This window comes from Echinops telfairi, unplaced genomic scaffold (assembly GCF_000313985.2).
Source record: "Echinops telfairi isolate 266 unplaced genomic scaffold, ASM31398v2 ScPeMD7_41;HRSCAF=154, whole genome shotgun sequence".
Taxonomy (NCBI): Eukaryota; Metazoa; Chordata; class Mammalia; order Afrosoricida; family Tenrecidae; genus Echinops; species Echinops telfairi.
Genome location: NW_022103939.1, coordinates 2,599,502 through 2,615,458, shown reverse-complemented (window position 1 = coordinate 2,615,458; position 15,957 = coordinate 2,599,502). Strand labels below are relative to the sequence as shown.

The 15,957-nt window shown below is 37.6% G+C and overlaps 1 protein-coding gene and 1 pseudogene across 1 annotated transcript; one reads left to right on the top strand and one right to left on the bottom strand.

Annotated features, from left to right (window-relative positions):
- The first annotated feature begins 1,357 nt into the window (after positions 1-1,357).
- LOC101654695 (olfactory receptor 51V1-like) lies at positions 1,358-2,299 on the top strand. The gene has a single exon (XM_004717505.2). It carries the CDS (start codon positions 1,361-1,363, stop codon positions 2,297-2,299), a length of 939 nt encoding a protein of 312 aa, XP_004717562.1. The 5' UTR covers positions 1,358-1,360.
- An 11,460-nt stretch (positions 2,300-13,759) lies between these two features.
- Positions 13,760-14,503, bottom strand: LOC101654381 (annotated as a pseudogene).
- Positions 14,504-15,957: the final 1,454 nt, after the last annotated feature.

Here is a 15,957-nt window from a genome sequence, read left to right as displayed (position 1 = left end):
TTTTATTAGATCATTGTAAACATTTAAAAATCACTTGTAATTTGTGATTTCACTAGAAAATTTTGGATGCATATTTGTCTTATTCATTAACTCCTAATCCCACATTACATGCTCAGTGTTCAGTGGTACACTTCAAATGCTCTCCATGTGTTTTTATAATTTAAGTATTTTCTTATATTAAATACTGTAATAAATAAATAATGTATTTATTATCAACAAAAGTAATTACACTCCTAGAATTTCTTTTAATTACCCATGTAAACAGATTTTTTTGGTGGTCTTCTGTGGAATTGCAGTTGCATTCTGAAGTCCCAGGATTATTCTTTAAAATACAGTTAATTCACAGATTTTCTTAGCAAATCAATCCATGTCATATTTTTAAAATCTATTTAATATGAAATAATGCTGAGGACATGTGGTAGTGTACATAACTTTGCAACTGACAGACCACAGACTAGTGTATAATTACCACTACTTGGATATTTCAAAATATGCAGTATTCTCAAAGAACTTATTCTATCTTACTTTTAAATAGTTCAATAAAGTCATAAATAAAACTGATCAAAATAAATACATTTTAATACTTCAATTATTAATACATAGTTAACTAATAATCTAATGCTTTGAAAATGCTTAATTTAAAATGCATGCTGTTTATACCATCTTATGTATAAAATATTGTGATAATCAACGTGAGTGCAATTTTTTTCAATACCTAGAGAACCACAAAAATAAAGAGGGGGAAGCAGTACAATTTCAAAAGGTTCCTAGATTAAAGAAAGTTTAATAAGGTGGCATATGCAAAACATTGTCATTTAATTTAGTTCATAAAGCTTTTCCTTGGTGGATTTTATGATCTTCAAAGTTATATTATATTTGCCACTTGTTTCCTTTGGGACTTGTGACCCATTGGGGGTGGTAGAAGGAACAGTTGTAACCAAGAGAAAATAACCCATCTACTCATAGTCCCTAATGGACTGCATTTATGACAGCAATGAATCCCTGTGATCACACATTGCTTTCTTTCAGGAATTATCAGAAACTCCCATAAGACTAGTTTCATATTGAAATCCCAAGTGACCATTACTGTTACTGGTTCTGTATAAAACACTCTGCTTTCTGGGCATTAGACACTAACACCAGAAATTTTATGTCTAGACTATAGATTTCTTTCCCCCAAAGATAATCAATTAAGGGATACAAAAACTCTATAATTATCGAGTTCATGACACTAAAGGATAATGCATTATTTATTATTTATTCTGAAAAGCAGAAAATCACTATTGGGCATTTGAGAATCAGGAATTCATCCAACTGACTATATCTCTCCAGAAATATTCCCATTGTTCTAGTAGCATCCATGATCTCCATCTCTAACCTCAGTGATCCTAACTTTGTTCTGACTGGTTTTCCTGGCCTAGGAGGTGACTACATCTGGCTCGCCATCCCTTTCTCCTCCATCTATGCCATGGTGTTCCTGGGAAACTGCATGGTGCTTCATGTGATCAGAACTGAGCCGAGTTTGCACGAGCCCATGTTCTACTTCTTGGCCATGCTGGCCCTGACTGACCTGTGCATGGGCTTGTCCACAGTGCCCACGGTGCTGGGAATTCTTTTGGGGCTCCTTGAAGAAATCAGCTTGGGTTGCTGCATTGCACAGTCCTACTTCATCCATGGTCTATCCTTCATGGAGTCCTCTGTCCTTCTTGCTATGTCCTTTGACCGCTACATTGCTATTTGCAACCCCCTGCGCTATTCTTCTATCCTAACAAATGACAAAATCATGAAAATTGGGATTGCTATTTTAGGTAGAAGTTCTTTACTCATACCTCCGGCCATCATTCGCCTGAAGTTCTTAAACTATTGCCGACCCCACATTCTTTCTCACTCGTTCTGCCTACATCAAGACTTGATTAGAATGGCTTGTTCAGACATTCGTTTCAACAGCATCTATGCTCTGTTTCTGGTAATCAGTACACTCTTGTTGGATTCTCTTCTCATACTTATCTCCTACAGCATGATCCTGCATACGGTCTTAGCCATTGCATCCAGGGAAGAGAGGGTCAAGTCCTTACAGACATGTGTATCTCACATCTCTGCAGTTTTGGTTTTCTACATTCCGATTATTGGTCTGACCATGGTACATCGCTTTGGGAAACACCTCTCACCTTTGGTTCATGTTCTCATGGGAAACATCTATATTATTTTTCCACCTTTGATGAACCCTATTATTTATAGTATCAAGACTCAGCAGATTCGAAGGAGAATCCAGAGATTGTTCTACTTGAAAGGTACTTAAATTCCCTAAATAAATATAACTAGATTTAAAAGAGTAGTTTGAGTCTAATTCAGTGGGTAATTGTAAATAAGTTTAATACTTTAAATAGGTATTATATTTTATATATTATATTATTGTTTATATCTTCCTATAGTTTAATGAATCAATTAAATTGATTGAAAAAATATTGTAATCCACATTAAGAACCAGAAAATATATACTCATTGTGCAGAGAATCCTTGAGGCAAGCTTTCTAAAAATCTTATATGTTCCTATGGACAATTCTGTGTTTTATGAAGAAACTATTTGCTAATGACAACTCTTGAAGTAATTATTTAAAAAATCATATTTTAGTCATTTTCACTATTGTAGGTATTATTGTTGTTTATTACTTAGCCATAATGAAACAAGAAACTTACAAATACTGGTTTTTTTGGATTATTTATGAAATTATAACAATCAAGAAAGCTGCATTCTTTCCCCAGTTTGAGCCTGTAACTTAAGAACCTAGATGCACATCATTGGTAATTTCCAAAGTGATAAAAATTGAATTTTTTTGTGATTACCTATTTACCCCCCTAATGAATGCTAATAGCAATTACAGTACAAAAATGTTTATCATGAACTGTAGCTATTACCTGCATTCTCTCATTCAAAATCTATGTCCTTGCTTTAGGAACAAAATAATACGATCCAGATATTATTAGTGTGATAGATTTTATGTCAACTTAGGTGGGTCAACATTCTTTCATGATATGACCTGACATAGTGTGGTGAACTCCATGATAGAATCTTCTCTGAAACAACCAAACAGTTGTGGAAGAATGGATCTCCTTAATGTGATCGCAGCCTTGGTGTGATTGAGGGAGATTTCATTCAGGATAGAGCCTGCTCTTAGTATAAATTGATGGGTATGGAAGCTAGCCCACTTCTACTGCTGGATTTGCATCCTGTGTCTGGCTTACCCACGTATGTTTATATCACCAGCTGATGCCAATAGCCATCAGCAGACCGTTGACCTGGGATTCATTCAGCCGAACTCAAATTCAATCAATCAGCTCTGCATCCATCAGTTTGTGGTGTACCTGCTTCATCTTCCTGCTTTCTCCACATTGGGCCTTGTAGCTACAAGAACCAGGAAAGGCCTTCAGCTTACATCTGACCCCTGAACTTACCCACATCCTCAATGATGTGAGCTATTTTTTTTATGTAACAATTTTTCTGTGCACATATACATGCAAGATTTACTACTTTTACTTCTCTGGACAAACCAACCAAACACAATTACCATGACTAAGTAGCATAAATGTTTCTAATTGAATTTTCCTTCTAATATGTGAAGTAGAGGTGATTTTTAAATACCTAGGTGTGTCTCTTGCAATATAAAATGATTAGATGTTATTTTTAAGTTTAGGGGGAAAATAAGGCAAAAGGATTTAGATATATTTTTCATTTCATTTATTTTCAAATCTCTTTATATCCTCCCCTTTGTGCTGTTCATTTTAATGAGAAGGTGCCTAATCCATTATGCAAGGATTAAACGTTTGTATTGTAAATAGGAGTAGAAAATCAGCCAACAATTCTGAGGAATTAGCCACTGAAAACCATTTGAACAAAAGCAGAAGATTACCAAATGACAGAATCCTCTTGAATTACAGCAGAGCCTGTCAGATAGTGCCCGGAAATGAGCCTCTCGCGCCCAAAGACACTCACAATATGACTGAGGAAAAGCTGCCTTCTCAAAGTAGCGCTGATCTAATGACGCGTGTGGAAGAACGACTTCTCAAGTTACATTTGCTGAAAGGGCACGACTCAGAGTGAGGAGAAATAACCTCAGAGAACTATTAATCATTAGAACTTGGAATGTACGGAGCATGAATCTAGTAAAATTGGAAGGTGTCTAAAATGAAACAGAACACCTAAAGATCAATTTCCTTGGCATAAATGAGCTGAAGTGGACTGGTATTGGCCATTTAGAATCAGAAAGTCATATGCTAGGAATGGCACATTCAAGAGGTAAATTGTGTCACAAACATCATCAAAAGTCTATTTCACGATCATGAAGTTCAACACTTTCTGTAGTAGGTTAACATCAATACACATTACAACAGTATCCAGTCGATCTAACCATTATTCAAGTCTATGTATGAGCCATTAAGCTAGTGATGAAAAATAGAGGAATTTTACTATCATTTTCACTCTGAAATTGATCGATCATGAAATCAAGACACATTGCTATTGGAATGTGAAAGTTGAAAACAAAAGGGAAGGACAAGATTTGGAAAATATGGTCTCGATTATGAAATAGAAGCTGGAAATGGCATGATACAATTTTGTAAGACCAACAAGGTATTCACTGCAAATACCTTTTCAACAAAATGAACAACTAGTATATACATGGACTTCTCCAGATACAATTATTGAAATCAAATAGATTACATCAGTTGGAAGATACAGTGGAGAAGTTCTATATTAACAGCTAAAAACAGGCCAGGGTCTGTCTATGGAACAGACCATCAATATCTCCAGTTCTGGTTGAAACAGAAGAAAATCATAATTAAAATATGAAAGTCAAAGTACTACCTTGAATATTTTACTGCCATTGAGTTGACTTCCAATGACCCCCTGTGGGTTTCTGAGACTTTAACTGCTTACAGGAGTAGAAAGCCCAGTCTTCTTCCATGGAACTTCTGGTGGTTTTGAACTGCCACCCATGCAGATCACACCCCAACGTGTAACCACTACACCACCATGAGTCCATACATTGATTACATCCCACCTGAATTTCAATAACATCTCAAGAATAGATCTGACACATTGAGAGCAAATGAGAGCAAATCTGATGAGCTATGGGATGACATAAAGAACATTATGCAAGAAGAAAGAAAAAGATCAATAAAAAGAGAGGGAAGAGAAAATCTCAAAGTGGATGTCAGGAGAGACTCAAAACTTGCTCTTAATTATGGAGTTTCTAAGGCAAATGGACACAATGAGGAGATGAAACAACTAAACAGGATATCAAAGGGCAACCCAGGAAGACAAAGTATGTCAATGATGTATGTGAAGAACTACAGTGAGAAAGTCATCAAAGGAGACGTGCTCATTATATCTAACACTGAAAGAAATGAAGGGGAAAAATTAATAGTGACAATGTTGAAGGATTCTATGGGAAAAATAATGAATGGTACAAGAAGCATGAAAAGATAATACGAAAAAATAAACAGAGTCATTGTAGCAAAGGGTGCTAGTTAACAATCAAACAGTTCAAGAAGTATCATATGATTGAGTATTAATGATACTGAGGGAAGTGCAAGCTTCTCTGAAAATATTAATAAAACCAAGGCTTTAGACATTGACAGTATACCAATCTAAATATTTCAACAAGCTGATGAAGCACTAGAAGCACTCACTGGTATGTTCCCAGAAATCCAGAAGGCAGCTACTTGGCCAGAACAGCAGTGGAGTAGCCCTGGGGGTGCAGTGGTTACAGGGAGGAGCTGCAATCCTTATGGTCCACAGAAATCACCAGCAGCCTGCTGGTGGGGTGGGGTGAAGGTACTCCTGTAATCCTGTAAACAGTTACAAAACCCACAGAGGGTCACTGATTCAGCATTGACGTGATGGAAATGTATTTGGTTGGACGTTTTGGAGGACTGCAGTTATGGTCTTGGAAGGCTCATATACTCAAAATCAGGGATGTTGCACATCATATTTTAAAACTCAGGTTTTTATTCTTATCTTTAAAAGAGTGCAATAAAAATTAAATTATACATATCATAGTCTTTAATGTTTCAAATGACTATATTTGTGCTTTTGAATACATACACATATACATGTATCATGTCTATATTATAACTTTGCTATTCTGTAACAATATATTTGAGTAACTTTTCTGCCAATTGGATGTGGATGTCCTCCGTTGTGCTATTTATTTCTACATTAGGTCTCTGCTCACTGGGATGCCCGTAGACTTTTATTACCATTTACAGTAAAGGGAAAGCCAAAATGTCCCCAAGGAGTTTGGTGCCCGGGCTGGATGGCAGTTGTTGTGAGTGTTGTTCTATTGGCTCACTCTGTTACGGGCTGCCTCATCTCCCATGTGATTCTCTATGGACTGCGTCCTTTCTGAGCCCTCTGCTCAACTGTGACTATTTTCTCTTCACAGCGATCCTATTGGGAATCAACTCGGTGACGGTGTTTTGTTGTTTTTGTTTGTTTGTTTCTCTTTGGTTCCATTTAATGATCTTAGTTCTGATTCCACGTGTCCTGGCCCATTTCATCACTTCTTGTCTTTCATGCTGATCCTGGGGTCCTTGAGTCCAATGTCCTTTCCCACTAACAATGGTGACTCCCTTGAGGCCTTCAGCAGCCACTGGCCACTGTCCCCCATGACATTTTCTCACTTTGTCCCCAGAGTACTGTAAAGGGCATTTACATACCTCCCTTGTGGGGAGGGAAGAAGGGAAATCTACATTGTTTACCAAATGAGTATGTTTCATGGTTATTTCTACCCCTACATGATCATCCCAATTGGAGTGCGCGACATCCTGCAAGGAAAGCTCACTCAGATACAGGAGCAGAGCACTCATCTCCCACTCTATCTGCTTCCCCATCAAAATGCATGGAATTTCTTGCTTTTATTGATTTGTCTTTCTATTCTGAGGTAATTGATGTACAGGGATATTTGGTTCTTCAAAAATTATCCTTTTTGCTCCTTTCCCTTCTGTGTCTTTCTTCCCACCCTCATGCCGTGTGTCTGGAAGGACCGCCTCCGCCTATGAACTCTTCCTCTCCTGTTGTTGCACTAGTTGATTGCCTCTGGCAGGAGGACTTAATGGCAGTAATGATTAAAAGACTCCAGTGAAAGTAAAAAAATATTAGGTATGTTTTAAAAAGTAAATATCTTAATATTTGGAATTGAAAATGGAAAGATTAAATATGCACATACTTAATAGTTTCTTTTGAAATAAACTGTATAAATGACTGAACATTGTAAAATATGTGTATTTTTAATCTGGGAGACTTGTGCATAGTGATTCAATGATCCCTTTTGCTATAGTGTAGAGGCCTGTTGAAATTAATCTATTACGAATGACCTGGAATAGCTATCTCATGCTTACTTATTCCAGCCATTCATATGGCCTCTCTGCAGCCACTTTTGTAACCTTCCCGCGGGGACCTTCCCTGAAAGCCAGAGCCAGGCTTGCTTGACACCTCATGAAGAGGACGTTTTCCTTGTGAAGAGGAAGTTTACTTTTCACCTGGCAAATGTCTCAACCTACGGTCAACAACAGGAAACCCCCGTGTTCCAGATGTAAAACAGGATGAGGCCAAATGCTGTTTTTCAAGAAGCTCCAGCCCAAATCTTTGTTTAAATCGTTGTAAACACCAGCTGTGCACACTGCTTGATTGTTGATCCTCATAAAACTCATGGCTCTGACCACTCAGTGTCCGAGTGGCTTAAGCGATAGCTGACACTCCTTCCGCTGGCATTAAAGCTTTGTCTCTTCTGGATATACTCAGGCTTTTCATTTCTTGCACCGTAACAATAGAAATATATCCCCATTTTGGCAACAACTACTTATTATAAAGTAATGCTAATCCAATATTTTTTTTTCTTTTTTAACATTTTATTAGGGGCTCATACAACTGTTATCCCAATCCATACACACATCAATTGTGTAAAGCGCATTTGTACATCATTTCTCAAAACATTTTCTCTCCATTTAAACCCCCAACATTAGGTCCTCAGCTAATCCAATATTTTATAATGTTAAAACTTTTCCCATAATACTACAATTATGCAAACTCTCAAGCCTAACATGGCTCTAAAATATGCAAATACATTTCTATCATGCTGTGTATAAATCATTAATAAAATCTGCTGAATTCCCAGGAGGACTCTGGTGTCTCTCAAAAGTGTTGAACTACTAATTGCAAGACCAGTGGTTCAAACCCATCAGCTGCTTCAAGGGAGAAAGAAGAGGCTTTTGCTCTCATAACGATTTATAATCTCCCCCTCCCCCCAAAAGACTTCACTTCAGAGGACAGCACTGAATCTAGGGACATGCACAGGGAGAGGGACGTGCCTGATCAGAACACACAGGAGAAAACGAAGGGGGAGGGAGAGAGAGTGGAACACACCCTGGCCCACCAAGCTCTGAGGACGATATTCCCACTCACAGCAGCCAAAGCATGAAGAACACCATAGGGCCGGCCCCACCACAATACACTACATCCCTCACTGAACCATAGTGCTGTGGGGGACAACACTGGAGAGTGCGGGAATTGTGCCCGACCTGACCCCACCACACCCAGGCAAATCACCAAGGGTGTGCAACAGAACAGCAAGGGTAGCAGAACAATGAAGTCCCAGGGATTATAAAAAATAGACTGTGGGGCCATGGCCTGGTCCCCACCCATCAGTCGACTGTAAAACACTCCTAAAGGTCAATAAACAGACCTTGAATTATTTATAGGATTTTCTTTCTTTTGTCTTTTGTTGTTGACTTTGTTATAGGCTTTTCTTTTTTGTTGTTTTGTTTCATTTTTTGCTTTGTTTGCTCTGTCTTGTTTAGTGCATATTATTGTCTCTGCATGTCTATCTATATAAGATAGGGAGGATAAACAATCTGGAGGAGAAAACAATGGAACCAACAGATCTGAGGGGAGACAGGGGAAAGGACATGGGTGTTAACAAACCCAGGGACAAGGGAACAACAAGTGATCTAAAATTGATGGCAAGGAGGGAGTAGGAGGCCTGGTAGGGCTTGATCAAGGGCAATGTAACTGAACGGAATTACTGAAAGCTGAACATGCTACTGGGACAAGAGGAAAGTAATAGGAAATAGAGGAAAGAAATCGGAGGCAAAGGGCATTTATAGAGGTCTAAATACAGGCATACACATATGTAAATATATATTTATATATGATGATTATGAAATAGATCGATGTACATGTATTTATAGGTTTAGTATTAAGGTACTAGATGATCATCGGGCCTCAACTCACGTACTCCCTCAATGCAAAAACACTTTGTCACCTGGAATTCCATGATCCTCATCTTCCCGACATGATGGCTGAAGACAAAGCTGGTGCATAAGCATATGTGGTGAAGAAAGCTGATGGTGCCTGGCTATCAAAAGATATAGCATCTGGTGGCTTAACGGATTGAAGATAAACAAGTGGCCATCTAGTTAAGAAGCATCAAAGCAGACAAGGAAGCACACCAGCCTGTGTGGTCATGAGGTGTTGATAGAATCAGGTATTAGGCATCAAAGACCCAGAACCAAAAATCATGTCATTGTGAATGAGGGGAGTGTGGAGTGAAGACCCAAAGCCCATCTATAGACAATTGGACATCCTTTTATAAAAGGGTCACAGGGAGGAGATGAGCCTGGCAGGGTGCAATTAGCAGCGATGAAACATACAATTTTCCTCTATTTCTTCAATGCTTCCCACCCCCTCCCCACTATCATGACCCCATTTCTACCTTACAATTCGGGCTAGACTAGAGCTTGTACATAGGTAGAGATAATAGTCGGAAGCACAGGAAATCGAGGACAGATAAATCCCTCAGGACTAATATTGAGAGTAGCCATACCAAGAGGGTAAGGGGAAGGTAGGGGGAGAAAAGGGGAAACCAATCAAAATATATACTTATAACCCCCTCCCAGGGGGATAGACAACAGAAAAGTGGGTGAAGGGAGATAAAGGTCATCAGTGTAAGACATGAAAAAAATAATAATTTAGAAATTATCAAGTGTTCGTGAGGGAGGGAAGAAGGGGAAGGAGGGGAAATATGAGAAGCTGATACCAAAGGCTCAAGTAGAAAGAAAATGTTTTGAAAATGGTGATGTCAACAAATTCACAAATATGCATAACATAATGGATGAAGGGATGGATTGTGTTATAAGAGTTGTATGAGCCCACAATAAAATGATTAAAAAAAAAAGATTTGTAGTCTCAAAAACCCTATATAGTATTGTGATAAGGATGAATTAACCAGAAGAAGGTAGTAGGTTTGGGTTAATGAATTCTTACCCTGTCCAGGCACTACTATGAGTGCTTTATATGCATATTTCCACATGTAAAAAATAAGTACATAGATTTAGTGCTTTTACAAAAGCTTTATCATGAAAAGTAATGTATTAGTGAATAATGGATTAATTTCTGGCAACTGACTAGAGACTAGTCTCTTGATCATAAACATGAGTCCTACTTCTTAAAATCTGAATTTTCTGGTTATTTTAAAATCTAGTTATATTTAGCAAAATTATTTCAAGTTCAAATCTTTTTATTTTTAAGGAAAATTATCATCTATGATCCAATATATTCACTGAACTACTCTGATTTATAATCTTTAGTCACAGCTAAAGTATCCTGACTCCATTTACATAATAACATTTGTTCTGGAATGTTGTTGTTAGGGGCCATCAATTCAGTTCCAACTCAATACCCAACAGAAATACTCTCTGATGATGTGTAATCCTCAACATTGTCATAATTGAGTCCATTGTTGCCACCACTGTGTCAATCCATCTCCTTGACAGTCTTACTCTTTTTCACTGAGCGTCCACTTTCCCAAGTATGATGTCCTTTCCAAGAAATCATCTCCCCTAATAACATATCAAACTTATGTGATATAAAGTCTAGCCATCTTTATTTCTAAGGAGTATTCTGGTTGTACCTCTTCCAAGATAGATGTGTTTATTCTGATAGCCCATGGAATTTTCAATATTCTTTACGAACACAATAACTCAAGTGCGTCAGTTCTTTTGTGGTCTTCCTTATTCATTGTTCAACCTTCTCACACAGAGGTGATTGAAAATACCATGAGTTCGGTCAGGTACACGTTATTCTTCAAAGTAACATATTTGCTCTTCAACACTTTAAAGAGGATTTGTTCAGCAGATTTGGCTCATGCAATACATTGCTTGGATTCTTGCAATTGGTTGACTCCTGCTTCCATGAATATTGACTATGAATCCAAGTAAAATGCCATTTGAGGATTTTGATTTTCTTTCATTGAGTGATAATCCATATTGAAGACTGGTGTCTTTGTTCTTCATCAGCAAGTGCTTCAAGTCCACCTTGCTTTAGCAAGCAAGGCTGTGTCACCTACATATCACAGGTTATTAATAAAGCTCCTTCCAGTTTTCATACTGCATTCATCTTCATATAGTCCAGCTTCTTGAATTATTTACTCAACATTCATATTTCACTAGGATGGTGAAATGGTACCACTCTGATGCACATCTTTCCTGATTTTAAGCCAGGGAATATTCCGCTCTGTTGCTATGACGACTGCTCTGTCCATGCACAGTTCCCACATGAGGACAATGCAGTGTTCTCTAATTCCCGTTCTTCTCAATATTCTCCATAGTTTGTTATGATATACACAGTTGAATGCCTTTGCATAGTAAATAAAACACTGGTAAGCCTCTTACGGGTATTCTCTGCTTTCAGCCAAATTCCTTCTGACTTTATCACTGGTATCTCTTGTGCCATGTCCCCTTCCAAACCCAACTTGAATTTCTGGCAGCTCTCTGAAATAGATGCACCCAATTTCTTTCTAAAATATTTGTTAAATATTCTGTGGTTTATTTTGAACATGACAATATCCAAATTTCAAGATTTTAATGCAATGTTAAGACAATATTTTATTGAATTTTTTAAACAAAAAGGAAGATACTTTCGAGGAAACAAAATCCTATGATTTTTACATAACTGGTCTTTTTCTTATGCCCCTGGTAATGTTCCTGACTGGTTCTTTTCTCTTACAATGATAGGTCCACTATGTTCACTTTGACTGCTATGACCCTCCTGAGTCTATCTTTTAGTCATTGTTTCTGACAATAGGGTCAATTTGATACTTTTAATATTCATATTTAAATTCTTAGATTTTAGAGATATGCACTTAAATCATGGCTACCAATTTTTAGAATCCTCGCATCTGTGGTTAGTGGTTTAGTTTGTTTAATTTTAAATTGCTCCATCCATTAGAATTAAATTCCATACTGTACAGTACAGTTCATTGCTGGTTCAGAAAAGTGAATGTGTGTCACAGTAGAACTACACTTGGTAGAGTATTCAAGGCCTGACTGGATGGAGATCACCAGGCCCATCTGCAAAGGCACACATTGCACCTTCTTCCCTCTCACTGCGATTTTCTTATCATTAATGCTTAGCATTTCTGTGATCCATTTGCTACAATTGATACACCTATATAAATATACTCTTATTAATTGAAACTGGTAGTTTATAGTAAGGTTCACTCTGTCTTATAAAGTTCTGCATTTTCAAAAACGGATATCATGTGATCACTACTACCGCACCACAGGGAAAAACATTTACTGTTCTAAAAATGCCCTTGTTCTACCTTTTCCCTGCCAAACCTAAACCTATGGCAACCACTAACCATTTTACTCTCTATATAGTTTCAGCTTTTACAGAATGTCGCTTTGTTGTAATCACAGAGCGCATTGAGTGAGCAACATGTATATAATTTATTTGATTTATTTTTAAGGAAAAGTTACTCTATCATTGGTTTCTGACACAATGTGCAATAAATTTGAGTGCTCTGGAGTTTTGGAAAGGGCGAATTTGGCATGGCCTTGATTTTATTTAATTTGTTTTGTTACCATTTCAGTTACTGCAAGTTTGAACTACAATCTATTGGGAATATGAACCCATTCTGGGACAATTTCTCTAGGAGACTTCATTAGTTGCAATAAATAACTCTGAATGTGAGAGAAATGCTTCAATCAAAGGTTGCTGATTTCTTAAGAAGCCATCTATTACCTGTCTAAGCCAAGGAAGGAGAAAGAAGAACTGTGTAGCTAAACTCACTATCAGCTCTTACTGAAGGGGCTTTTTCCATTGTCAAACTTACTTTTATGAAAACAATAGAGATAGAACACCATCCATCTTTATTGTTTTATGGGCGGATTAAGTGAAATTTTCCTTAGAAAGCAGGATGTGAAGTCATAGACGCTCCGTGGCAATCTAGAGTGAAGCTGCAGGAGGTGGGAGAGGGGTTAGCATTCCAGAAGATTGAAGAGGGTTACAGAAGTTCCAGCCTAATAATGAAAATCCATTGTATGTAACTGAAGGATCAGGGTTTTCCGATAGTACAGATATTATATGTTTAAGAAAATATCGAGTTGTCATCATGCAGCCGAGAAAACCCTTCACAGGACTTGTGAGACATTAATATGCAAGATCTTGGTATAATGACAGCGTGACACATTCAAGGTTTTATTTTGACTCTCTGGATTTCTTGTATTTTTCTTCAGCGTTAACCTAAATTAACATATCAGCAATCAACAGTCTGTTTCACAGTCAGTCCTTGACCCTGTTTTAGCTGTTTCTTCAGTTTCTCTTCGCACAGATGTAGTCAATTTTATTTCTGTGTATTCCATTTGGAGAATGCATAGTTGACTTTTGTGTTGTTTGAAAAGGGCATTTGCAATTAAGAAGTCATTGGTTTTGCCAAATTCTATCATGCAGTGATTTTCAGTTTCTCTCCTGGGTCCCCAGCTTCATGATAGTGCCCAATATCTTCATGTAAGACACTAGGAGAAGACAGCATCCACTGCAAATGTGCAGAGCACAAAAACCAATCCATAGACACTGCTGAATGTGACGTCCCCACAGGCCAAGTTCAACATATCTGGGTAGTAGTAAGAGTGTGAAAGGATGTTGGCTCCACAAAAAGGAAAAATCTTGAGAAAAAGAGGCAAAAGGGATCAGCAGAGAAAAACCTCGGATGAGAGCAGCTATACTAAGGCAGGCAACAGAAGAGTGTGTCAGGATCCGAGTGTAGTTTAGCGGAGCACAGATGGTCACCAAACGGTCAAATGCCATGGCCACCAGGATACCTGATTCTACCGGCGACAGAGTATGGATGAAGAACATTTGAGTCAGACAAGCATCCAGACCAATGAGGCGCACATCAAGCCAGAAGATAGCCACGGCAGTAGGCATTGTACTCAAGGAAAGACCCAGGTCAGTGAGAGCAAGCATGGCCAAGAAATAAAACTGAGGTTCATGAAGATTGTGATCTGATCTAACTAGGATGAGGAGAAGAGAATTGCCTTCAATGGCCATCAGGTAGAGAAGGCAGATGGGAATTGAGATCTATATGTACGCAGCCTCCAGTCCTGGGATTCTAATGAAGGAGAAGGTGGGGCAGTCAGAGGCAGTGTGATTTAAAGCTGGCATGGTGGACTGCGAGGAGAACTGTCCATGCAGACACTTAGGGCCCTGTAAGAGAGAAAATGTGTGTTCTGAAAGCTGAATACATACATTAGAATTTAAAACATTGTTTACATGTGGAATTGAACAATTTCAATAGGCGAGGTAAACTTTTAGCTTATACCTTTAAACAATTTTTCTCTTTAAAAATAGTTTTATTGGACTATACCTCACATATCCTACAATATAATTGCTCAGTTATATTAAGATGAGCTGTGCTGTCATCACAATCATTTTTATAACATTTTCTTATAGTCCTTGTTAGCTCCCCCTTTCTCTGCAATCTCCTCTGGACGTACTCCTAGGTAATTATTAATCTAGTTACTGTCTCTGTAGGTTTACCTATCCTCGCTGTCATATACAAATAAATCACATAAAACAAAAATAGAATTCAAACAAACCAAAAACCAACAATAAATGACTAGACAAAACAGAGAAATACCTCAGTAAAAAAGGCAGAAAATATTAAAAAACATACAACTTCAAAATGGATTAAAGGGAGATTAAATGATAAAGTAGCTTTTATGCTATCTTTATCTGCCATAATAAACTTTACAATGCTCTCTGTCTGATATCAAACTATTCACATCCCTAAACTACTACAGTCAGAAGGGAATCACTGGAGGTTTTATGTATGTCTGGGCCTAGAAAATGGACTTTGGACTGTATCATTCACAGCCTCCCACAAACCATGTATTCATAGCTTAACCTCTGGTACAATTCCCTCCTTTAGATTGTATTATTTATAATTCTTGGATCACACAGGCTGTTGTGCTTCTTTTGTGTAGACTTAGCTGATGCTTTACGTAAATGCCGCTTGTTTTCAGACAAGCATGAGAACCCAAGACCAGGGGTGGCATTTGGACAGATCACATTGGTTCAGCATTAGCATACCTAATTTTTCATTGAGTTTGGTGAACTGGTTGTTAAAATGGCCCTTGTAGACAGGGTTCCTTTAGGTAAACTGATGATGTGGAAATCACAAATGTGCATTCTTGACTCTTTTTTAGCATTCATATGCACCACAGCATATTGTAGGTAGCCATAGTAATTTTCTTTTTTATCCAGTATATGTTTAACTTTTGTTTTTAAAAATTTTAAATCGTTTTATTAGGGGATCATACAACTCATCACAATCCATTAATACATAAATTGTGCAAAGCACATTTGTACATTAATTGCCCTCATCATTCTCAAAATATTTGCTGTCCAATTAAGCCCCTGGCATCAGGTTCTCATTCCATCCATTGGCTATTTGACAATAATGATTGATATTTTTAATGAAATTTCTCTTCTTTCAAATGTACTGGAATTGGAAATATAGACATAAGACTGAAAAATCTGTGATAAGATCTATTAAATCATTACAATGTTTGGAAAGAAAAGGGTGCATACCAAAAAAACAACCAAGTTGATAAATT